The sequence below is a fragment of the Ornithodoros turicata genome, chromosome 8 (assembly GCF_037126465.1).
Source record: "Ornithodoros turicata isolate Travis chromosome 8, ASM3712646v1, whole genome shotgun sequence".
Taxonomy (NCBI): domain Eukaryota; kingdom Metazoa; phylum Arthropoda; class Arachnida; order Ixodida; family Argasidae; genus Ornithodoros; species Ornithodoros turicata.
In genome coordinates, this window is record NC_088208.1 from 15,959,555 (window position 1) to 15,985,835 (window position 26,281).

At 42.8% G+C, this 26,281-nt stretch overlaps 1 protein-coding gene across 4 annotated transcripts in view; it reads left to right on the forward strand.

Annotated features, from left to right (window-relative positions):
• Positions 1–25,125, forward strand: part of LOC135366531 (calpain-7-like) — a 48,536-nt gene extending 23,411 nt beyond the window's left edge. For 3 of the 4 annotated variants that reach the window (XM_064599258.1, XM_064599259.1, XM_064599261.1), the window contains exons 6-19: positions 1,170–1,403; positions 4,936–5,149; positions 6,825–6,910; positions 7,142–7,235; positions 7,324–7,470; positions 10,128–10,355; positions 13,240–13,384; positions 16,250–16,349; positions 17,818–17,947; positions 20,199–20,274; positions 20,779–20,987; positions 21,563–21,705; positions 21,771–21,863; positions 24,154–25,125. In XM_064599258.1, the coding sequence (XP_064455328.1) occupies positions 1,170–1,403; positions 4,936–5,149; positions 6,825–6,910; positions 7,142–7,235; positions 7,324–7,470; positions 10,128–10,355; positions 13,240–13,384; positions 16,250–16,349; positions 17,818–17,947; positions 20,199–20,274; positions 20,779–20,987; positions 21,563–21,705; positions 21,771–21,863; positions 24,154–24,298 (2,044 nt within the window). In that variant the 3' untranslated portion in view covers positions 24,299–25,125. The remainder of the gene's footprint in view (positions 1–1,169; positions 1,404–4,935; positions 5,150–6,824; positions 6,911–7,141; positions 7,236–7,323; positions 7,471–10,127; positions 10,356–13,239; positions 13,385–16,249; positions 16,350–17,817; positions 17,948–20,198; positions 20,275–20,778; positions 20,988–21,562; positions 21,706–21,770; positions 21,864–24,153) is intronic. The other variant, XM_064599260.1, reaches the window with a different exon arrangement.
• Positions 25,126–26,281: the final 1,156 nt, after the last annotated feature.

Sequence of the window (26,281 nt, forward strand, 5' to 3'; positions counted from 1 at the left end):
TTCACCTTAGGCGAGCTGCTGGTTGGGGGCGTTTTGAAAACTGCGCTGATTTGCTACCATGCACCGATTCATGTTAGCGTAGTTTATTTGTACACAGGTATCGTGAGGGGATCACACAAAGGCGATGTCAAGGAATCTTTCCATTTAACTGTTCAAAACGATTCCAGCACACAAAAGCGATTCACAATCAAACGATTTCATCATTCTGCATTGCACGGAAACTGATGGAAAGTGATTTCGCCACTCTTTCCCCATCAGGTTGTGTACCTGAAGGCATACCCACTTTCCATGAAAACGATGACTCCAATCACTCCAGTTGATTGCTGTTTTTCCCCACACCAAGCAGGCGATCTGCTGACAGCAGCGCCACCACAACCTGTGACATCACGCACGCAAATTGGTCTGTAGTTCGGTGTTAGCGCCGCGAAGCAACTGTGGCTATGAGCAGTGTACAGATGTGGACAGATGGAAGGAGTGGGGGACAGGAAGGTTAGTATGCGTCCTGGGCCAACTTCAGGGGAACAGTGCCAACATTCGTCTGGAAAGTCTTTGGAAAACCCGGGGAAGACCTCAGACAGCACAGCCGGTGGTGAGATTTGAAAGCACCACCTTCCAGTCTTCAGCACGGCCTTGGGTACTCAAGCAGCACAACATCTTGGCGCAGTATTGGACCGATATTGGGCCAGTATTGCCAATATTGGGCCAATATTGGGCCAAGATGTTGTGCTGTTTACCAAGAAGCGGGGACGCCTTAACCCATCGGCCATGCCTGCTGCTTGAGCTCAGCTGCAGAAACACTGTGGGAGCAAGGAAAGAAACATTGGTGATGTACACCTTGTGCCCCTTGGTTGCCTTGGGGTAGAGCATCACCTCTGACGGTGAAACTCCCCACTAATCATCTTACAATAAAGTTGTTGTTGTTGTTATTGGTTGCTTCTAATTTATATGGATAAAATATGTTAGAAAAAAAAAACACCATCTAGGTTTGCCATACAGGGTTCCACTAGCTTGCCCTTCACGCTAGATGTTGAGTCTGCTGGCAGGATCGTTTGAGCAATAAGGTTCGAAGCTCATGGGTTTTTCATCGGGACAGCGTGAGATTTCAAATAAATGTGATATCAAAAACAGTGATTTCATTATAACACAGGTTTGCTGTATCTACTTTCCAGAGCTGAAGTGCTGAAATGCAAGATCCACGGAGCAGCCCCCAAGAGTCCCGTATTACCCAAGTCCCGAAGTCCCCCCAGCAGACCGTGCCCCCATCACAGAACAGGCAGGTTAGGCACCACTGCGGAGGACAACTACACGAAGGCTTCATCTGCTGCAGGAGATAATCCATCTGAAAAAAAGCTGTTCATCAGTGGCAGTGATGGCTACACCAAAGAAGAGATTCATGTCCTCCGGTGAGCAAAATGAATGAAGCTGCATCAATCTCGGCATGCGGTTCAGGCAGGTTTTAGATCCGTGGGAAGTAAATTTGTTTCAAAATTAGAGCTTAGAGACTTGGACAAACTTAGGGACTTGTGTTTTATTGAGCAGTCAGAATCTGAAAGAAAGTAAATTTAAGTAAAAGCAAAGTTTGAGAACACGGTGAGGGATAATTGCTTATTGTATAGTAGGATTTTCGTATAAAAATAAATAAAATAAAAATAAAATAATACCAAGCGGGGTGCTTGTGTTCCTCGCTTGCAGCTCCACTGCATCTAACTACCAAGACTCACAAAAGAAAAAGAAATAAAGAATCGTTTCATGGGCCTTTTTTTATACATGCATCGTTTGCAAAAATAATTAGTACTGAGGGCTGCGCGAATAGTAAAAAAGTCCAATACGAGTCCCTTTTTTCCCCCTGTTTTCCCTATTATTTCCTTGTTTTCTTTCTACACTTTTTACTTCGTAATATTTAGAGGTGTGCAAATATTGAAATTTCCGAATGTGAATCGAATACAAATATATCTGCAAAATTGCCAAACTGCAAAATTTTACCAGAATTTCACCAAACTGTAGGCCTCACACAAATGGTTGTTCGAATGTGTGTGTGTGTGTGTTTGAATGTTCAGAGTTCGTTGGCACTCCAGTAAAGCCGCTACTGTGCTGATGATGCATGAAATGTACCGCGTTTGGCTACAGCGGACTTTGAGATGGCGGCTGCACACAACTGTGTACTGGTTTCGGTTCGGCTTACTGAACTTGTAGCGACGTATTCGCAGATAGGAGTGCCTCGAAATCTCCGCGCGTCGCTTTGCAGCTGTTTATCTATACATGTCCGTGGCTGTTACTGCAACGTACAAATTCCAGCACGCAGCCCACAACAATTTTGTAATAAGCTGCTGCGATAATTATTCGGAAAAAATCACATATTCAAACTGTTACGAATATATTCAAAACCCACGAATACAGTTGAACCTCTCAATAACGAACGTCCATTTAACGAAATCCTCCGTTTAACGAAAAATTTCCGTTGCACGAGCGCATCCCCATAGATGCCAATGTATTTTTGAGCTCGATTTAACGAAATACGTTCGTTTGGTCACCTCTATTTAACAAGGTCCCCGGGCTCTCCTGCGCGTGTCTTTACCCCTTAACCACAAAGAAAAGGAGGAGAAACTTTCCTTCTCCGTTGGTTTTACGCGAGTTTTCGTTGGTTACTTCGGTTGTCACGTGCTGGGGGCGCGAACGTGCCGACGTGTGCTTCGCCTCTGCCGGTAATCGGTGCGCCGATGCTGTGCGCCGCGACGGTGCGTCACGCCGGCGCGAGGCTCTCTTCGCACCCGTTTTCGGACAAGAAAACACGCATTGCTGACATTTTTTGCTCACGCCTCGCGAAGTCTTATGTGCTTGTGTTGATGACGACGACAGTACGTTGTGGTTTTGTGCCTTTTCATTACTTTTTTTTTCGTTCGCGCCGCTAATGCTGACGGTGGTAAAATGGGCATGATGCCGCTGCCGTTCAATGTTCCATCGGCGCAGGCGTCTACGCGACATGTACCCATTTCTCGTTCTTTTCGGCGGCGTACTTATTGTTCTTTCCGGACGTCATGAGTGAAAGTGAACCAAAGAAACTTCGATACGCGAGCGCGTAGGAAAAAGCAGTCGAGGTTCATCCGGAGTTACGAACGCTCAGAGCGACACTGTGCACAAATTACGTGTTACCTAGCATTATGTAATGAATAAAGCTTGATACTTTGTGCCCTTCTTACCTTAGTACCTGTTTCATGACAAATGACGTTTTGCGGAATGCGCGGCGCTGGTAGTGCGGCGGCCATCTTCGTTTAACTTGGCGTGTTCCATTTAACGAATATCTCGATTTAACGAAACAAAGAGTCAGCATTTACAAATTCGTTATATAGAGGTTCAACTGTATCAACTTTTCGAACACAAATCGAATATCGCAAATATATTGGACTCGTATTCGAAATTTCAAATACCGTAATCTCTCATGCTCTCTTTACTCTTGCGTAAGACGCATGCTTTTTACCCAAAAACATCGTGCCATTGAGGGGCGCGTTCAATATGCGGAAGGAAATTAGAACCCAACAGTTCAGGTTCACTTAACTCCCGTTTTATTACGAGATACGAGATCGAACGTCACGATTCTGCCTCGTCGTCGCGATTCTCCCACACCAAATCGTCTTCCATTCCATCAAGTGTAAACGAAATACTCCTTTATGTTCATCGTTCATCACTCTGATGCCAGGCGTTACCGTATTTTCTCGAATCCAACGCGCACACATCAAGCCGCGAAAAAACTCGATTCTAACGCGCATCTTCCTTGGGTGTGTGATAGTGTGCCAAAAAACTAGTCAAAAAGTAGACAAGAACAGAAGTACCCACTTATTACACACCGTTGTTGTAACCGTTGACTTCGAAGTAAATACGCCAACTGAGCGTTCGAGAATCGGGACACGTGGTTTCGCTTATCAGCACGTGATCGCGGCGGAAGTCGGATGCCGCACTTCGTAATCTCCCTCCGCTCCATCTGTCGTGGACGGAGGTTGACGATGCGCCGAAATCGTTGACGGCGATGTCACGGGCGTGGTCACTCACAATTCTAACGCGCACCCCTTACTTTCGCAAAAAAAATTCTGAAAAAAAGTGCGCGTTAGATTCGAATAAATACGGTACTCTCGTTGACTGCGCGATACATGCGGCCACGCGAGCACCATACGCTGGCTGGCGCTGCGCGAGACGATCCGCCCATGCTACTGAAGTCGGGGTGCGTTTAATCTGCGGGAAACAAGAAGTACCACCATTTCGCCGCTCAAGTTGGTGGTGCGTTCAATACGCGAGTAAATACGGTATTTGCACACCTCCAGTAATATTACATATCTTTAGGGCCTGACTTTTTCGGGTTTTATTTTTGACCAAATTCGGGGGGTAAATACCGGGTGATATTTTTCATTTGAAAATTCGGGTGTATTCGGGTTAAATCCCGTTACGGTATATTCTGTCGTCAGGAATTCGGGTGTATTCGGGTGATTTTTTTTTTGTTTAATAAAAATTTGTCTTAACATGGAACTAATGCTTAGCAATGTTATCAAACTTTATTTTAATGCACGCTTATGAGTGTGCCACGCGACCCGGATGTTTTCGGGTAGATTCGGGTTAAACCCGAATTTTACAGATTTCGTTCGGGGGGTAAATATCGGGCGGATACGGGTTTAACCCTAAAAAGTCAGGCCCTACATATCTTTAAATATTTTGATATGTTCTTTAAATATATTTTAAAATAATTTAAAGACAATAAAGTTTCTTGGTTCGCTAGTCAGTGCACTGTGTCTGTGTCTGTCTTTTTAGCTACCCGGCACTGGGGTTTTACCACTTTTAATCATGATTCACCAAACAGTCCAATTTTTAACCCTCTTTGATATTATATTTACCAAACAAAGTATTTTTTGTCAAAGCGGCCTCATTTGTCAATGTGTCATCCTTTGGCAGTGTAACGTCAGTCATCAATGGGAGAGAGTATGTGCCGTTCATGGCAACGGACAGGCAGGATCGGTTTGCCTTTAAGCTTCCCTTCAACGACCCTGACGGAAAGCTGCTGCTATCCCCCAAGCAAAAAGACTCCTTCAGCCACTGGGTGCGTCCCGAAGACCTCTCCTCGGATCCCAAGGTGATCGAGCTGGTGGACTGCTTCAGCATACGGCAGGTAATGTGATCCGCACAGCTTTTTTGAGAGTTTTTTTTTAATTGTAATTTTTTTGCGGGCTGTAAACGGGGTAAAATCAGACCAGATCATGTAAAAGTGCATATTATGGGGTGGAATATAAAAGAAAGCAGTTTTCGTATATCGTAACGTATATGTGGGGTTCCGCGTTTTTGGCTTTTATTTTTGAGTGATATTAAACGGTAGGAACAACTTATTTATTTACACATGGTAAACAAGAATTTCGTGCACGAGACTGCACTTCTTTAGGTTACAAAATGGTAAACAAGACTTTCGTGCACGAGACTGCACTTCTTCAGGTTACAGAAAGTTACTTTTTTGTAACCTGAAGAAGTGCAGTCGTGCACGAGACTGCACTTCTTCAGGTTACAGAAAGTTACTTTTTTGTAACCTGAAGAAGTGCAGTCTCGTGCACGAAAGTCTTGTTTACCATGTGTAAATAAATAAGTTGTTCCTACCGTTTAATATCACTCTTTGATTTACTCACCATCGGCAACTTGACATCGCCTATTTTTTCTGCCTTCGTATCTTCTTTTATTTTTGGGCGGATTCGACGTACGTTTTTCGATGTTTATTGATTTTCACGAAATCTGCGTTTTTCTAAGTTTTTTTCTGGCATGTACGTGGTTTACGTGACAATTATCGGAGAATAGAAATCGCATTGTAACTTCCGCACGATGCTCATTCAGCACAGCGTTGTTCGCTGCGGTGGCGTTTTACGGCTAACGTAAACGGACATTTTTCACAGCCATCGTATATTTCCGTATGGTTTTCTGATCTGCATCAACAACTTGCTGGACATGTGCAGCAATTTATCTCTGTCGCGTCCTGGAATGTCCCTCTGTATTCAGTGTTTTTCTATTAAAACCGAATGAGGGAAACTTTACCCGGTGTATAGTTTTCGTTCCTTTTTTTTTTTTCGATTAAAACTGAAAACGCGGAACCCTACGTGTATGCATGTGTGGGTGACCCTACTTGCACTTTGGCGAGTTGGGTTCTCAGGTTTTTCTGTGTTTTACCCGATGTGGCGGTGATGTGAATTGGGTGTAAAAGCTGGTTCTAATGGGGTTTTAACCCGGTCCCACCTATGCAGGTACGGGTGACCACATGACCTGTCCCCATCTCGTGTGTCCTTCTCTTCAACATTTATTTCCCTTCCACTCGAAAATGTGTTCTTTCACACGAAATCGATGAATTCTACGCTGTTTTAGAGCTTCCAACATAAATCCCAATTTTTGTCACACCCCCCTAGTTTGAAAGAAGAAGAAAAAAAAAGCACATTCTTTCTGGATCCCTCTGTACTCCTGATCAAACACCCTGACTCCAAACTATATACTCTAACTAGCACATGTGATGTGTCTGGTGAAACGATAACCTGAGTGCAACACGTGCGGAGAGAGTCAGCCACAGAGCTTTGAATGCATGAGAGAGTAGTGGCTCTTTATATTTGAGTGCAACTGGTTGGTTGTTCACGACTTTTTGTGTGCCTGCAAGATACATAGTCACCCACTGTGTGCATAGTCCAGCATTTAGAACTGTAGTTTCTCGTCTATTTTGCTTAGACGTCTATGTCGTTATATATATATATTAGACGTCTGTCGTCTATATTGTCTATTTGATATCGTAGTATATCGTTTATTTATCGTCTATTTTGCAGACCGTTGTGTCAGACTGTTCCTTCGTGGCCTCTCTAGCTGTGAGTGCACTGTATGAGAAACGCTTCAATAAAAAAATTATTACAAGGTAAGAACGTGTGGCTGAATTGGTGACGTGGATGTAACATGATATAGTAGTACATAATACTATGTGTATGTAGTCCTAATTTTTGCTTGGAACGAAATTGATCATAAATCATGATCGCATACGTAGCACGGTTGGTCATGTTGATCATGTCTTTCCATGGTAGTACGTGTATTATAGTTTTACAGTACGATTTAACGTACGCGGTGTGCTACATGAAGAACGTTGTTTCAGCATCATTTACCCGCAAAACAGACAGGGTCAACCTGTTTACAATCCCTGTGGAAAGTACACTGTGAAGCTCAACATTAATGGAGTTCCCAGAAAGGTAAATTGCCCCTTTTCTTCTAGACATTTTCTCTTTCACTTTTGTTTTGGGGGAATTTGCAGTGACGCTTTTTTTTTATTTTTATCAGGTCGTCGTTGATGACACATTGCCCATTGGGAAGCATTCCGAGCTCCTTTGTTCTTATTCCAACAACAAGAATGAATTCTGGGTGTCACTACTGGAGAAGGCCTACATGAAAGTGATGGGAGGTTATGATTTTCCAGGTTCAAATTCTGTAAGTTCCTGTATTCTTATCGGAAAATGTAATTTGTTCTGTGTATATCAATTATTCCCAATTTTATAGTGTGTTACGTCTGCGAATAAGTTGAGGTAGTCCTCTTTGTTTTTGAAATGTCGGTCTCAACTTTTTGAGACACCTGACAATGGAGCAGGCAAAAATATGGTCCTATAAATCAAGTACCCAAACCCCGTCCGTCCGTCCGTCCGTCCGTTCATCCGTCCGTCCACCTGTCTGTCTGTCTCTCACCGTTACGCAGAGCGTCCAAAATCTGCCACTGGTGTTGCCTTGATGCATATTGACAGAAGAAGAATGTGGGGTACTCTTGAAATTATGAAGTTATACATACCACGCGTTTCAGCAGGCTTTGAGATCAAAACACATTGTTAGTTTCTTAGAGTAGAGTTGAATACAGTAGCCGACTGATTTTTCGGATGCTGGTTATTCAGGCTAATTTCGTACTTCTGACTTCCATGGGAAACCGTGACCTTTGCCATGCGATTAATACATTATTAGTACCATTATTCCAGACAGATCGACGTCTGAAGGTCCGATTACCGTCCTCCGTACTGCATGGATAGGGCCTGACTTTTTCGGGTTTTATTTTTGGCCAAATTCGGGGGGTAAATATCGGGTGATATTTTTCATTCGAAAATTCGGGTGTATTCGGGTTAAATCCCGTTACGGCATATTCTGTTGTCAGGAATTCAGGTGTATTCGGGGGATTTTTTTTTGTTTAATAAAAATTTGTGTTAACATGGAACTAATGTTTAGCAATGTTATCAAACTTTATTTTAATGCACGCTTATGAGTGTGCCACACGACCAGGATGTTTTCGGGTAGATTCGGGTTAAACCCGAATTTTACAGATTTCGTTCGGGGGGTAAATATCGGGCGGATACGGGTTTAACCCTAAAAAGTCAGGCCCTATGCATGGACCGTGCGTTGCTGGATTTGTGAGACCACAACTGTCTTTACGGAAGTACGAAAGTGTGGACCAGTTGCGTCCTGTTCACAACGCTCCGTTTACAGAAGCGTACAACTTAAAACAAAAGTTCTTTGGCAGCATGTAAATTTGTGGTGCACTGGTGTAGACGACAAATTGACGCATATGCAGAAATTGGAATTTCGATGTTTACATTGATTGCAGCAGGATTTTTTTAAAAACCTGCAGTATTTTTCAAAAATTTATACTGTACTAAGTTTTTATTAGAGCTGTGCAAATAGCAAAATTTTCTTTGCGAATAGTTTACAAATATTTCACTTGCACTGCGAATCGAATCCAAATAATTGCTTCGTACTGCGAATCATGTTCGAATAGTCAATAAAGGTCTAATTTGAATAATTTTGAATAACTCATTGTGAAATATTTTGTGATTTGTGCTCATTTGATGATGATCTGCTCCATACTTGTGAACCTTTTCACCCAGCATAACATATCTTGAGAGAGGGGTCCCCTAATCATTAGCGGAATGAACTTCATTGAGAGTTAGTGAACATGTTCCATGTAGGCTGCTTCGTGTGCATCTCCTCAGTTCTATGTTTGCATTGTGAATTTCCTGTATTTTTTTTAGAAACTGCACATATTTCCATCTGTTACTGAACATAAATCTAAATGTTGGGAGTATATCTACTGGAACATGCCGTGTCCAAGAGTACAGTGTTGACCATGAGGTCACAGAAGTCGTAGACTTTAGTGACAGATTATTGTAAACAGTGTAAAGTGGGCTTCACGTAACACTCGAGTGTAACGCGAAGGTGAAGCTGACTTGCAGAATGGAGCTGCACTCGCAAAAAGAATAATGGTGGTAACGTGAAGTGGGCTTCACCTAGTTCGTGGATGTAATAAGGCGAAGCCCACTTGTAGAATGGCGGTAGCGGTACTTCGCTTCAGTATTATTAGAAAAATATTCGAAAATTTCGAATACTGAAAATAGGTTGCAAATAGCATTCGAATAGCATCAGTTATTCGTTTCATATATGAAATTTTGAAGCTTCGCACAGCTCTAGTTTTTATGTAAGACAAGAGGACGGTTTTCTCTGTGATCTTGTGTAGCTAGTGCTTCTATGCATATTTATGGATTTATGGTATGCGAAGCACGTTTATGGGCCTCTACGAATAATCATTTGAAAAACTGAAGCGAGCATGGTTTTGAAGCTCTCTAAGGGTGCTGCGGAAAGTGGTTACACAGAGAATGCAAACGTAAAAACAAGCAACATAATGAACTTATTCCATCTAACCCACTGTCAAGCTTCGTTCAACATAATGACTTAACATGACTGAAAAAGTGCGTATAACAACCGTTTATTTTTTACTTTTCTCTCAGTAACCAGTTGTTGTTGTGTACTCCGTCATGCAAGTTATGTCACTCGTTGTTTGTTTTCATTTTTGTATTTTCTGTATAACCACTTTCTGCAGTGTCTCTAAAAGAACTTTAAAACTGAAATACCAGTAGCCCCTTTCGCAAGCACTGTAGCCAACATTTTCGCATATTGGACACTATTTGTTTCTTGGGCGTTGAGAGTGCTCCAAAGGTGGCGTGTCCAGCACAAAAAAAAGTGTCCCTGGATGTAGCTGCTGGTATAACATCAGCGTGACAGCTTCAGGACATAGACAAACAGAAGTGACAACACTCTGTTTTCTTTTTCTGTAGAACATTGACTTGCATGCTCTGACCGGGTGGATTCCCGAGCGAGTGAGTATTCGCCCGAACGAGGCAGATTTCAACAAGGACGCCCTCTTTAGGAAGCTTCTGGAGCGCCACCACCGTGGTGATGTCCTTGTCACGCTCGCTACGGGAGAACTTAGTGACTCTGAAGCAGAACGCTCTGGTCTCGTTCCTACCCATGCCTACGCGATGCTGGATGTCAAAGAAGTCTTGGTAAGGGTATTGATGTTACCTAAGTTACACACATTCGCAGTGACGGCCACCAACTACTTCTACAGTAGTTTATCTATAACTAGGGGTGTTGTCGAATTTGAATATTTTAAGTCGAATCGAATGGAGGAAAAATTTCCGAATGCCGAATCGAATATCGAATATTTGTGCAAAATTTACAATATGTGACTTTCGCACTAAAAGTTTCCATTTTGTAGCCCTTGGCTTTGGTGTAATTTTTCTGGCATTAATTGTCACAAGAGAGACACGCAATTCTTCTGTTTAAAGCCCCTACTCTTTAATTTTACACGAGAGTACTTCCTGCTTTTCAGGTGAGCCTACACTTACTGGAGTGGTTACCTTCATTTCAAAATTTTATGTCAGGCAGTAGCATGTTATACGGATGAGGCTGTAATTGTTTCAGACAACCACAGGCCATTTGTGAAACAAACGAATTGGCATCCTGCCTCAGCTTTGCCATGAACACCCTTTTCGTGGGCTGTAGACATTATCCAAGAGTCTTAACTTTTTAAAGGCAACCTCACAGACATCAAATCAAAGTCCCTCGTCGGCACTGCTAAACTGCATGTGGGAGGGGCGCCACCCCTTCCACAGACGATGTCTACAAAACTAACTTTGGATAACTTTATCTTAAACTAAACGCCGTCCCGCCTGTGTTGGTCCTGCAGCAAGGGCAATTTCGTAAAAAAAGGCTTCACCTCATGCACGGAAGCATCAGGTGAAGCCCACTTTCGGGGTGTGTCGTTCATATTCGTCGAATAGTCAAATATTCGATTCGCGAATCGAATAGTTTGAGCGTTTGATATTCGATTAAAATTCGAGAACTCGAATATTCGCACACCCCTAATAACTACTAACTACTTTGCGATGAAGTAGTTTAACTAGTAGTTCAACTACTTTTTAGGGAAGTAGTTAAAACTACTACTTTAACTACTGCAATGTAGTTTAACTACATCTATAACTACTTAACATCGTCCATCAACACCAGTCCCTTGTAGTGTTCTTGGACACCTAAATATCAATCACAAGCAATGATAAACTTTGGCTCAAGCCATTGCTACGACCGTCGAATACAAAGCTTGCGGCGGGATTCCTTCTGTGGCTACGCGATAAACTAAGTTGCAGAATTATTTCGCAGCAAATGAGGCTTCACTAGACAAGCATTAAAAGTGAAGATTTAGTACACATGCACGACACAATTGCTATGCATCTCGGTTCTCATCAAACAAGTAGCTCAAGGTAAAATTCGGAAGCACAATCGTGCCGTAAAGCTTGTGGCAAAATCGGAAGTAGTTGGCACCTGCAGTGACTTAACTACTGTAGTTAACTACTTAAAATTGTAGTTTAACTAGTAGTGGCTGCTACATTTCTGCAAGTAGTTCATAACTACTTTTTAACTACAATCAGGTAGTTTAACTACATGTAGTTAACTACTGGCCATCACTGCATATTAGAATGTTCGAGCTCTGGAATTCGAATCGAATATCATTCACTTGCAAGTACTCGATTCGCGAATCGAATACCCAGTATTCGGTTTTCCGAATATGCGGCTATTCCCTGAATACGAAAAACGCCACCCTGAAGGTGGGCTTCACCTGATGCTTCCCTGCATGAGAAGAAGCCTGCTTTACGAAATTGCCAGCGCTGTAGGATCAACACAGGATGACTGTTGTATAGCTTAAGACCATGTTATCACAAGTTAATTGGGTATACTTCGCCTAAGGGAAGAAGTGGCATACCTCCCACGTGCACATTAGCGGTGCTGGCGGGGTATTTTGGATTAATGTCAGGGAGGTTGCCTTTAAAAAGTTGGCAGTTGTTTTCACAAGTGCACAAATATTCGATATTCGATTCGGTATTCGGCATTTTTTTCCAACATTCGATTTGGTTCATTTCGACGTCAAATATTTGGATTTGCACACCCCCTTGAGAAATATTTTAATAGAGTGTTAAATAAATATAAGAGTAACTCTTTCGAAATATTCTTACGTTACAATTTATAAAATTAACTGGACTTTCTGACACACCTGCCCTCTTGTACGGCTTGTACGGACGGACTTGTAAGGCTGACTGCAGTGTTGCAAAAAAAAAAGCAGCAAGCAACATCCTTGGCGTCATTCACATGACTAAGAGGGCAGGATCCGACATACGAAAACCCACATTCTAGGGGTCCGTTCTTTATTATAAGCGGTATCCTAGAATTTTTCTGTTTACTGTATCAGAAAAATAAACCATTGAGTGTGCAGAAATTCAATCAAGAGTGCAGTTTTTTTTTTACTATAAGCGGAGTTACTATAACAAGGTTCTACAGTAACAGCCTTGTCTGGCTTTCGAGAAGCCATGATGATGGACCTTCTTGATTTGTGGAGTCTGTACAGAATGGATTAACCCTTTTGGCCCTGGAATTATTTATTTTCAGCCAGATTTCTTAAAATTGACTTTTTTTACTACTGTGCACCCATATAGTATGCTTACATACAAAAAATATTCGGTTCATAGTTATTTCGTAAAATGGCTATCGTAATGTCGTCAAAACAGGACACCAGGGCTCAACGGTTTGACTGCGGGGGCATATGGGAGACGAAGGCTGCGATTCTAGTGAATGGTGGGACTGACTGAACGCGTGTTTAATGACGATAGTATTCGAATACAAGCAGCATGAACATATGAAGTCTAAGTAGTCTTCACGTGATACATATTTGAGGATATTGGTACGAAACCAAAATTTTTCGTAGGGTTTACTTGATTGCATCGTTTTCGTAGGGTTTACCTACAACGATTAGGATTTTTATCGACGCTTTCTATGTATGCGACCCTGGAGCTCCGTTAGCGAATATAGAATATTAGATGATTGCACCCCATGCAGGGAAAGCGACTGTTCCTGTTGAAAAATCCGTGGAGCCACCTAAGATGGAAAGGAAAATATTCAGAGAAGGATACGGTCAGTTGGACACCGGATCTCGCAGAAGCATTGCGCTACAACCCCAGGAACGCCTCCATGTTTGACAACGGTAGGTCTGACACTTTTCCTGCAAAATATACGTGAGTCAGTTAAAAACCTTAATACTTTTTATCCTTTTAATTTATTGAACAAACAAGGTACCTCCCAGTTCACTCGTGAGCTTGTTCTAGTGACAGGCGTGAGTCACCGCACTGAGCATTAATTTGTCGGTGAACTTCGATGGGTTGCGAACCTTCATTGTTCATGCAGCGAGTGACAGAGGGCTGTTCCTCTTCAGTGTTGCAAGTGAGGCACCATCTTAAAACTGCTGCGCAGTAGTATGATATTTTACAAGCCATTTATAAGTAGAGCCTGAAGTTTTAGGGTTTTACCCGATTGTTCCCTGAATTTGCACCCCGAATGGAAGGTTGCCACTTTTGGGTGAAACCTGATTTTTACCCGACAAATTGCCCTCACTGGGATATCTGTAGCAATGCACTAACTTACTTGTTTGGCAGAAAAACGCAGTTACATCACTATTTGTACCAAACCTGTACAGTCAGTTCGAGTAACTGAGCCCAATTTCTCCCTGAATTTAGCATACTGGAAGTTTTTTCACCCAAATTCGCACAAATTTAGTGCACATGTTTATTTACCCGATTTTTACCCCCCGAATTTAGAAAAAAATATTTCCCGAAAACTTCAGGCTCTATTTATAAGGAGAGTTTGGACATTAGGCAGATGATAACCTAAAGGGGCACTAAAATGCAAAAACAACTTGTTCTCAAATGAATGAAGTCTGTGTTTCAAATAGTGTTATGCAAGCAAAATTAGTTCACACGGCGCTACCATTTATAAGAAAAACTCAATGAAAGCAGAGCCGTCAATGAGGCTTTGGCAGCAACAAATGGGTCCTCAGGAAGCAGAGATCGGCGTCATCCAATCAGACAGCAGGAGAAGCACGCATGTCTATCATGTGCATGTGGATTTGGAACTGGTCCTGTCGCAGCGTTGTGTACATGTACAGCATGATGCACATTGCTGCATTTTTCAGTACCGTTTTACAGAATTGTAGCCCACAACAGTAATCACAAATGTTCTAGTGACAACAATTAACTTCACGTCCTTCGGACGGCGACACCAGCGCGCTTTGCATGTCAGATTATGTTTTTCGTGGGAACTGGTCCAGCATAATTCTGAGTGTAGCTGTTATAACATTTTTGTGTGTAATAATTTTGGGCTGATGGATAGAAATGTGTTAGAAAGGGAAGAAGACAACGACTGTGCTGGGGGCGCGTGAACTGTTTTTTTGGTGTTTGCCGTTCATTCTTGATTCGGGTACCGTGAGACATGGTCGCAAATAAATGATGCTGAGATGGAGTGCTCGAGGTCCTGTCACTGAGCGAAGCTCCCCAACGAATGACTTCACAGTAGCTTTGTAACGGAATTGAAGTTATGAATTGCGACACCAAGTGTGAAATTAACATAGCAGGTAAAGTAGTTTGAAGTGAACTTGTGATGTCATTTTAATGCCCTTTTAAAGCCTGCCGCGTTGTGCATAATTGTTCTCCCGTCATCAACTGTACGCAGATGCCATATTGATGCAGAGCGTTCTTTACTGTGCGAGGATGGAAGTCATGTACGCATTGGTCCTTCATGTACCCTTCATCCTTGAATTTAGTTAGTGGCAACATAGCCATCCCATATCACAGTTGACTGTAGGCCTGTGATTCCGGTAGATTTCATTAGGGTGACAAACTCATTAAGTGTGACAAAGCACGTGTGGGTGACTGCATCATAATGGTGTCCACCTGCTAGCTGATGAGCTGATTCTGGACGGATTCCGCTTGGATTCGGGCTTTTTTGGGTGATGCACCGACAACTCTGAGGTCGAAACAGGCTCCACCTACGAGGCTATCAAAGATCAAAGAATGGACAGACTCTCCGCATTAATAGCTCTGTTTATTTCTACATTGTACTGTCACCTGTCGGTCACTGTTCATACAAAAAGTGGTACTGTTGCCAACTTACAGGACAATGGGGTGGTCTTAATTTTTATTGTACTTTTAAGGCTTTCGTTTGGGTCACAATATTTGCTGCGGCTTACTAGTCATATCACTGTGAGGAAACAGAAGCTGAACAAGAATTGATAAGTAGAGCCTGAAGCTTTCTGGAAATATTTTTCTCCAAATTCGGGGAGTAAAAATCGGGTAAGTAAACATGTGCTCTAAATTGAAGCAAATGCGGGTGGAAACACTTCCAGTACGCTAAATTCAGGAGGAAATCTGGCTCAGTTACTCAAACTAACTGAACTGGTTCGTTACAAATGGTGATGTAACTGCGTTTGCTGCCAAACAAGTTAGTGTGCATTCCTACGGATTTCTCAGTGAGGGCAATTTGCCGGGTTAATATTGGGTTTCACCCTAACGAGGCAACCTTCAATTCAGGGTGCAAATTCGGGGAAGAATCGTGTGAAACACTAAAACTTCAGGAGAATGAAAATCCAAAAGGGGTTGCCAGGTACATGACAAGAAACATGGACACTTCATGCTCGCTTGATAAGTCATACAAAACATGTTAATGTTAATTCAGAAAGCTAATATAGGTATTATCCATGACGAAAACCCGAGACTGGGAAAAAGACGAAAAACAGACGACACAACACAAAGTCTCAAACACAGCTAAAGTTTAATGGACAACCGCGTTGTGTCGTCTGTTTTTCGTCTTTTTCCCAGTCTCGGGTTTTCGTCATGGATCTTAGCCACCACCTCGCTTGCTTTTTAACCATTTTATAGGTGTTAGCCAATGCCATTTTTTTTCAGTCTTGTTAGTAAGCTAGGAATGAATTTTTTCGTTGAAACAAGAACAATATAGCAGGCGAGTTTGTATGAACCCAAGGAAGTGCCATCCTTCTGAACTTATTAATCTCTTTCAGGAGTGTTCTGGATTGACTACGACTCCCTGTTGCACTTCTTTGACGTTGCTTACCTGAACTGGAATCCAGGCTTATTCCAGTACACCTACTGCACACATCAGTATGTTCACCATTTTTGCTTGTGTTGCTTTGAATGAAAGGATGTGAGTCATTTGAGCTAATCAAAAGCAGGTTTTACCCAAGTTTACATCCAACAGCAACAATAGAGGCAGAGCTAGAAGGTCACACGTCTGCTCATGGTGCCTTGACAGAATAACATAATTAATACTAATTGGTGCAATCTGCTGGACAGACTCTGCTGTCCTCACAATGTTTGACAGTCAGGAATATGTGTTCGTCTTGGGCACAGGTCACATGTAGCCGTCAGAAGTCTAGAACAATTTTCTCATCTCGAACATCGTAGTACATAGAAGAGCAATGTGCAAGTATCCGGCCATAGAGATTCACAACAGAAAGGGGACTGTTGAGAACATCTAAATTTTAATGAGACGAGACTTTGGTGCAGAAGGCTGCACTTCTTCAGATTTCAAGTAGTGCAGCCTTCATCTCAAACATGAAAGATTTGGCCACATTCAAGGAGATGGCAACCCATGAATCGTAGTCGATGCCTATGGTGACAAGGACGGCATGCCCTTGTAGCGGGCCGTGGACAACGACGAAGATGCCCACGCGCTAGGCGCACCTGCCTGAGTTCCACCGGCACGGCCATGGAGATAGGCCACAGTCATCGCCTCTCCATGGCATACCATCATCGCAGGTCAGGGCTCATCTAGAGGAACTCCACCTCCTCTACATTTGATGACTTGGACACGATTCTGACGAGCAGTTTTTCACGTGCGCTTTACAATTGTCCCCAAAAACAGAAATTTAGAGAGAAAGATTATGGTCTCAGTAAAAGGTGACTAGCCATAATGCCGTAGACATCATCAGATGCCGTACCTGCGACCATCACACCATCACATTTTTTTATTATTATACCATACCAGACCAGTTGCCATACTTCTCGGTGCCTTCGGTCAGCGCGGGCCGTTTGTCATGCCACAACGAGTGTTTCACTACGAAGCATGTCGTAAGCAGAAGGTGAATGTTCGGATCGGAAAAGAAGAGAATTGAGCATTGATTCGTACTTTGGGCGTCCCGGAGAGGTGTGAGTGATCCATGTGGTAGAACTGTGGTATTGAATTTTTGTCAGATTTCCGATTAGAATGCTAGACAGATAGTAAGTACACGGACACAGGCGTTTACGGCTTACTAAGGCTGTGCTCTCCAGCGGCTGTTGAACTCTGTGCATGGCAGTGTAACTATATGGACGTTTGGGCAGTTATAGCAGGTTGGGGGTGATCTGTGAACTGACACGAATAACAGCGTGAAGGAAACAGTAGGTGAAGAAGCATTCAGAAAATATTATGTATTATTAAAGTAGTGTTTATCCAGCTGGTCCTCCATGAAAATAATTTCATTCTACTCAGCACTGTGTTGTGTCTGCTTCTTATGACCATAGCTCATCCATAATCTGCATCATTTGCATAAAAATTCAATCTGTAGTCATCATTGCATTTTCTCTTCAGGTCTTGGAATGCAGTTGTAGGACCCACAAAAGATGTGTACAACATTGGTGAAAATCCGCAGTATACTTTGGAATTAAGCAAGTCTGGTTGTGCAGTGTGGATTTTGCTGACTAGGCACATTACTGATAGGGTAAGCATCTTGTGCATCTTATACTAATTAGAGCCTAGAGTTTTTGGGAAATATTTTTTTCCAAACATGGTGGAGAACGCACAGGGACGATGACGACTTACACAGGAGTGTTGAACACTTCTGTGTGTGTCGTCCTTGTTCCTGTATGTTCTCCACCATGTTCAGTCCCATCCAACATGCGCTACACATTCTCACACTCATATTTTTTTCTGAATTTTCCGGGTAAAAACAATTTGTCTTCCATTCTGCTATCTTGCTGTTGCCCAAAATCACCTAATTAAAGGGATAATTAATGAATTTTAGGCAATTAGTTATCTTGTAGTTGCATACTTTCTTCGAGAGGATATCCGCCTGGCCGTATAACTCAACTGCAAAAACGACATCTGTGCTGCTCTCATAGGTTTTTATAAGTATTCTGTAAAGGATAAAAACAAATACATACCTTGTATATGCATCATACACTTATCTTACACTTGTGAAATGTCACAAATCCTTTAACGAGAATGGTCTACCTCCAGGAAGTGCATTAAGATGTGTGTTCGATGGTTCATTAATACCGTAATTTTATGCGTATTAGCCGCAGCTTTCCCACAAATTTTTGTTTTCACAGGCGCTCTGCATCTTGTCCATCGGTGCGGCTTATCTGATGACTATTTTTCCTGGGTATTTTCCCCATACCCCAGTTTTAACGAAAGCGTCGGCTGTGCCTCCAGAACAGCACCGCCCTGCCAATGCATGAACAGAGGGACGCGTTCACATTCGAGTAGACTGACCTTCCTGGTACCTTCCCCCAAGCAGTTTTCATGAAAGTGGTGACAGTGATTCATGTGTTCTGGAACCCGTCGATCCATGACAAACACGCAACAAGGGCACAACCCGATCTAAGTAGAACACTACTCCTCCTTTGTTGTATACCATGCCGGCACGAGAATGTGGACCACAAGGTTTATGGCCTTCTTTATGGTCTGCTTTGTCGGGAGATTCGCAGGAAGGATCTTATATTTGATATCCATATTAATGGATTGATATTATATCTGCACCACTAGTTTACCGCACAAATCAGTCGCGTCGTATTGCCTGCAGCTTACATGCGATTACGGCTTATCTGCTGGAAAAGCGGAATAAAAGCGCTAAGAACACAAGGACGACGGACACACAGTGTGTTTTTAGCGCTTTTATTCTGCCATGCCTTACCAACAGGCCCAGTCTGAAGCTTCAAGTACTGCTGGAAAAGGTTCAAAATATCCTAAAAACGGGTCCTGCTGTTTATCTGCGGTGCGGCTTATATGCGTGAAATTATGGCACACTGTTTTCACTTCATGCATAAGATGGCTTGACCTATTTTCGTGTGAAACCTCAGCACAAATCACTTCCTTGTGCAGATAATTTGTTATACCATATCATTGTACTCTGGGCCTCAAGGGTATGTGTATAAATGCCTCACTTGTACTTGTGCTGAATTACGTAAAAAAGTGGGCTTCCGAGAGTGAAATTACGAAGTAACTGAGTTGCTATGCATCGGATATTCGAGAATGAAACCAATAACTGTGCTATAATGGCATAGCAGTACAAATACAGGGTTAGTCTAGCAAACGTTACACATTTTGATCGCATCGTAAAAATAGAAGACGGGGGTTCATCCAACACCAAACTTTGCAGACGGGAAGCCATTTGTCTGAAGTTTTGTCGGAATTTTTTCTGAGTATTATGGTCCTGCAGAAGAAAAATTAAAAATCGAGCAAAATCTCGCCCCATGCATTTTCAATGGCCTATCTCACTCAAAAGTCGCCATTTTCTGCTCTGTGCGCTTCAGTTTCATTTCACCACACACAGGTGGCACTAGCATACAGAACAAGACTGGAACAAGACGATTGGTGCATAACGTCAGGATCGGCATGTCACATCGTCGTAGGCAGCGCTACCTCTGGAAAGTGATGTGAATGTGAAGCAGACACAAGAAAAAATGGCGGTGTTTGTGTGGGATAGGCCATTGAAAATGCATGCGGCGAGATTTTGCTTGATTTTTAATTCTCTTTCTACATGACCATAGTGCTTACAAAAAATTCGAATGAAACTTCAGATACATGGCTATCAGTCTGCCAAGTTTGGGATGGGCCAAACCTAGTCTTCTATTTTTACAGTGCGATCGAAATGTGTAACGTTTGCTAGAATAATCCTGTAGATGGATGTGAGTGACAGTGGAGACACTACAAGGTTCACCTCTTTCAGTGCCATGTTCTTGTTTGTGCAGGATGACTTCGCCAACAACAAGGAGTACATTGCCCTTCTCGTGTACAAAACAAACGGAAAGAAAGTATACCTTCCATGTAAGTTATTCTGCCACCAAAGGGAAGTCTGAATCACTACAGACTGCATGCATGATGTGTGCGTTCGTTGGCATCTTCCGACCTGCTCATTCAGGTGTGGCATAAGACAGTGGCACTTGCAGTGTGTGGTATGTGCTAAGGCACGCCTCATGATGTTCGAATGTGCCCGTAGTGTCACCTGATTTTATCCCGTTTCACATCTCCCAACCTGAAACCCAATTTCTAATAAAAATAAAAATAATAAAAATTAAAAATAATGAAAATAGTAAAACTAAAAATAACAAAAATAATAGCAATAAAAATTAATGAAACTTAAAAATAGAAATAAGAAATAAATAAAATAAAAATAACACAAAATTAGGCTCAAAAGAACAAGGGTTCATGTAGAGCTGTGCCATTTCAAGTGGTAAGGGATGGTGCCGTAAAGTGTAGTCCTGTCTTAACCCCTGCATTCTAGTATGTGTACCCAGTTGCCCTGATGGACTGTACTACCTTGTGTTTCAGTCGACCCCCCTCCGTACATCGACGGAGCACGTATCAACAGCCCACATTACTTGTGCAAACTAGTGGTGCCACCTGGAGGTGACACCCGTTACACTCTGGTGATATCGCAGTACGAAAAGTCCAACACCATTCACTACACTCTCAGGGCCTATGCTTCGTGTCCTTTCCAGCTATCGCGTATTGGGAACCCATACCAGTACGTTCGAGAGGTGAGTTGAAAATGTTTGCAAGTTTTAATGCAAGTCCCGTTTTGTACGGCTACAATGCTGTAAGGACTGTTTTTTTTTTGTGACTACACATAGTTATAGGATAGTTGCATTGTGGCGGTAACATGGAAAACAAACATAGTTATAGGAGCCACTCTTGGTGAAACAAGCTGCAAAATGTAACTAATTAAGTTACCTAGGTAGTGCCATCTCTATTTATGCATCTGTTTGCAAAAACATTTTGTCATTGACAATATATTCCTGAGCATGGCAAAGATACAAATGCATGGAATGGTATGCTGTGCTGTAAGTTTGTGCGGTGAGCAGGTAACATGTGTAAATGTGGGGCCACTTTTCTTGCAAACACCCTGTACATATATGAACACTGTGTTTGTTTTAATTTTCTCTTTTTGGTTTGTTTGAAAACCTGCACAGCTGGTATTTTTCGTGACAAAATGTGGCAACCCTAATGCCAGCTGCCTGTTGAGCCATGACGAGAGTTCACGACCCGAGCCTGGGACATTGCTGTCCCTTCGAGTACAAGCGCTCCATTTTTTTTCTTGCAATCTCATTCGTAGGAGAAGCGAGGTGCATGGACAGCTGAGACGGCTGGTGGATGCGGGAATCATCCCCAGACATACGGGAGGAACCCCGTATACCAGGCGTGTCTGCAATCCCCAGACGACAACAACCAGGTGCTCATCACTCTCAAGGGACCCAAGTACGCATCACATTATAGCGCGCATTTGTCGCAATCTGTGAACTAACTTATGTTTTTGTCGACAGGCAATATCAGCTGGGCTTTGATGTGATAGCTGTCACAGTAGATGACCCATCTTCCCCGTATGCCTTCTCACGAAAATCGTCAGGAATGTACAAGTGAGTGCATGTCCCTCACTTTTGTGTGCTAAACATACAGTCGCCGTCTGATTTTTCGGACTCTGCGGGAATCGCGCAACAGTCCGAATAATCGAGCAGTCCGAAAAAATGAATTTCGCTTAAATAAACATTACTAAGCCCTAATCGTCTGGAAAACATTTTTCGATGCTTTCCTAACGCGCTTCCAGCTCTGCCTGATAACATCAGCTTCTATTTCCTGAAGCGACATTTCGTCAATGTACACTGTCAGAGGCACTGCCATCATCAAGTCCGCAAGTCGGCTTCACCTAACGCATGCGTGCTTTAGGTGAAGCTCGCTTTACAGCGCGACTCGCGGGCCGACAGCACATGCTGGGCCGTTGGCCGAAAACGAAGGCTCAAAAGCGCTACGACAGACCTCTTCTACTCAGAGGAATGGAGAATGAACGATCATCACTGCCTATTTTTTTGCTTCAATATTTTGGTTGGTTGATTTCTTTTGATACAAATTTCAGATGATACCAATATTTTCCATCACCCCAAGAGAGAAACTCGAGGGTTGGGCAAACAGAGTCCGAAATATCGAGCAACGGAGCTGCACGGCGTCCGAAATTTTGGACGCTTTTATACATCAACTCTCTGGGACCCGCGATCGTTCCGCGAACGAGTCTGAATAATTGAGCACGTCCGAATAATCGAGCACGTCCGAAAAATCGGTCGGCGACTGTAATTCACAACTGCGTGCAGCAGTTGTCGTTTGGAGAGGGCGTTGGCAGGATGAGAGGTGGCCGTCGTCCCGTCACAATAGCAGGTCTTAGGCCCCGTGTCACCAATGCCGATTAACACTTGAACAGGGATCCCTGAACTTTAATTTAACTCTGAACTGTCATTCACAAAAGGGAGCTATCGTTACTGAAACATCCATCACGACACCAACTAACGTTTACAGAGAAGAATTGAGTGTTAACTTCAAGTTTTAACAATGCTTGATCTCGGTTCAAAGTTATCAAGCATTGGTGAAACCAGGCCTCAATGCGCTCTTGACCTCAAACATAATTTTGAACTTTATTGGGCAGTTCATGCCATATTGCAGTCAGACTTTATTTGCGTATGATGTATCAAATTAAGGTAATTATATGACATGCATTTGTAATGTAATTCGCAACATTAATTTATTCACAGAATTAACACACTACACTCATACCTCACAGGGAACGAAACCAAACTCACAGGGAACATGATTTCTTTCGTTCTACCGAATATTTCATTTTATGAAGCCTAATGAAATATGACACCCCGCTGTGGCAGGGAATACAAATTGTTTCTCTATACAGCTAATTTCAATGTACAACATTCTGTTACAACAAAGTTTGACCGTACTGGTGTCCCACATAACACTTGTCAAGCATTAAAAAAACAAAGCTATATTCATGGATAAAACCAACTGCATGTTGTTATGAGCCGCCGAAGCTGTTTCATTTATGCTAATTAAATGAAAATTAACTAATGCTTTTTAATTAGCGAGTGGGTAGCCGAAGTGCCAATGGACAGGTCGCACAGTAAGTTGAGACATTTTCGAATAAGGTGTCCTTAATGCAAAACCCCTTACAGATTTCCAGAATAGAAAACCAGCGAAATCTGTAAGAGTACCACGTGACTGCCTGCTCGTATGTCTAGCGCACATCGCTCTTGGAATGCCCTCACGCATTTGCCATCGCAATGACTATCGCACCTTATCGCGCCTTATCTCTACATGCTCTGCCGAACATTTTAATTGAACATTTTCGCAAGTTGTGGGTGTACTAGTTCCCTACGCAGGCGTGTAAATTATGTGAGATACATATTTTTGTCTAAAGTGGAGAATCAAATGAATCACTGGGCACAAATGGGTTCTTCCCCGGTTCCGTTCATAATCTGTTGCACTGCCATGTGGGTAGAACAGTGTACTGGCTCGAGCTTACCCAATAGCCTTACTGACCCAACCGTTTGACTGAAGCCCAAGCCCAGTAACAAAAGATGACTTACCCAGCCCGGCCAACTCCACCTAGATACAGAAAGCCTGCTCATTGCCTCCTCTCCCTCCTCCACTACGTGGTCATTAAGAGTCAGAACTTGTCTGCCACTGCGATTCACTGTTGTGTGAATTCAAGGACCTGCAAATGATTGCAGCTCTCCTGGAACCTACACACTGAAATATTTAGACAAAAAGTGCAAGCCGCTTTCCTTTCCTTTGTCTCGCGATATAGTAAAGCCAAAGAAATGAAGCTCCTCTACCTGAGCCTCATACGGCTTACTTTTTCACCCAAATCAGATCCGGCTTCACAGTCCTGGAGATGGAGCGAGTTCCAGCTGGCATCTACAACATAATCCCGTCTACGTTCCAGCCTTTCCAGGAGGGACCTTTCTTCCTCACCGTCAGCTCTACGTGCCCCTTCAAATTTTCTCGCCTCAGATAGCACATAAACTCTGTGAGCCAAAATTCATCCTAAGGCACCGAAAATGTCACGTAGCCTTTTTAATGTCACCTAGAGATATCAACTTTTTTTCATCGTTGACCTCATGATGTATGGTAAATCTTGCTCACGCTGTTTATGCACAATAGTGTATTGTATGTAGACTCTTAGAAATTTAGGGAAATTAATTTGCATTGCCATCAGAAGTGAAAAATGTTGATGTTTAAAAATTCATTGTAACGTTATATCGACAAAGGCTTCGTACAGCAGGTGCAGAATAATGCAGTGTCAAACAGCCCAGATGGGACTGTCCAGGTGGGACTGTCCAGGTGGGACAGAAGTGTTGGGACAGAAGTGTTGGGACACAAATTGCTGGGATGCATAGGCAAGGTTTCTTTGTGCCCTGCTGATATGTGCTGGATGATACCTCAGTTTAATTGAGAAACGCTGTGTTTCAACGGTGCTCTACGAAAGAGCACCTCCTTTGCTGTACAGCCAGATTTTTTATTCAGCGTCACCGAATGCTTAGCAGCATAGCACGTTGCATTTAAAGTTTTTACGTGCAGCACATGTACCATATTGTGATGTCCCTGCTGCTGAAGTGTAATAGATTTTTAAAAATTACCAAGTTAAAGCTACTGCGTGTCGACATTGACTGAATGGTTAACCCCTTTGTGGCTTACATGCGTGCGGGTGCTGTTTTTCCCAGATATTTCGTGGCACAATTTCTATGTACTTATTCTGAATCGTGTTGTGTGAGAAATTGTATAATACTGTGATAAATTCCCTATGGTATGTAAAGAATAAAAATTTGTTATGTTTGAAGGCTACAGGTAGTTGCGGTGGACACCGTGGGATGATTTGCCTGAGTCATGCACTTTTGAGTCGGCGAGACTCAAGTCCCATGCCGTCCTTTTTTGGGGCGCTGGAAGTTCCTCCCCACCTGGGGAGTGCAAGATGAAGTTCAAAGGATTTGTACGCTAGAGGCAAATTCTGCTGGACATTGTAGTGCTGGAAACCTTACGCTAACTTGAGTTAGGGCCCTGTGTTTTGGGGTAAAACCAGTTTTCACCCCGATTTGCATCATCATCAGTTAGGATAAAACACGCCACTGATACAGGCACCGGACACTAAGCATTTGACATTAAGCACAGCTGTTCCGCACCTTATCTCAATCTAAAATGCGAGAAGCGCACTTTATTTAAGTTCCACCTGAAAATTTAGTTTTCCACCTGGTATCACCCAGTTTTTGCCTGTTTTTACGGCTCTTGGAATAAAACCCGATATTTACCCTCCAACTTTCAAGAAAACAAATACCCCCCCCGGAACGCCCACGTGACACGCAGTGCCAAATGATTTGAAGTAAACAGCTTCGACTTACGGCATTCGATCGATTAGGCAATGGCTATTCTTTATAATTCCTGGCTATTAGGCAATGGCTATTCTTATATAAGTTCAGGTTGTGCTGAGTATACAAGTGCGAAAAATACTGCCTGCGTTAACCGCATTTTATGGAAGTGTGTGGGCAGGTTCTGTCAAAATGCGCCCGATAAGACAAAATACCCTGCCTAACCCTGCCTGAGCCTGGGATACGTGGGGCGAACGCCCCTGGGTTGCTGTTGAACTCCTTGGACTCCACTGAAAATGTGCAAAGGGGAGGACTCCAGGAGCTCTTCTTCAATGTGGCTATGAGGCATTCAGGATACTGTTCATAGTGTGCGGACTTCGTGTGTTCTGCCATTGCTTAATTTTTCAGATAGCTTGCAGTTTACTGCTAATTACGCTGGACCGCGGCTGCTTGGAAAGACATTCTTAATCTTATGGGTTGCGGGAAAGCTATTTCTGCCAGCATTGTATATATATATGCCCTCGATGTCTCATCGAAACTGGAGTGAATATGTGAACTGTCATTTCGAACTACCCAGGCTATGTTTTCTTTTTTTTTTTTTTCTTTTTTACAATGTACAGGTGAGGACTTGGCAGGGG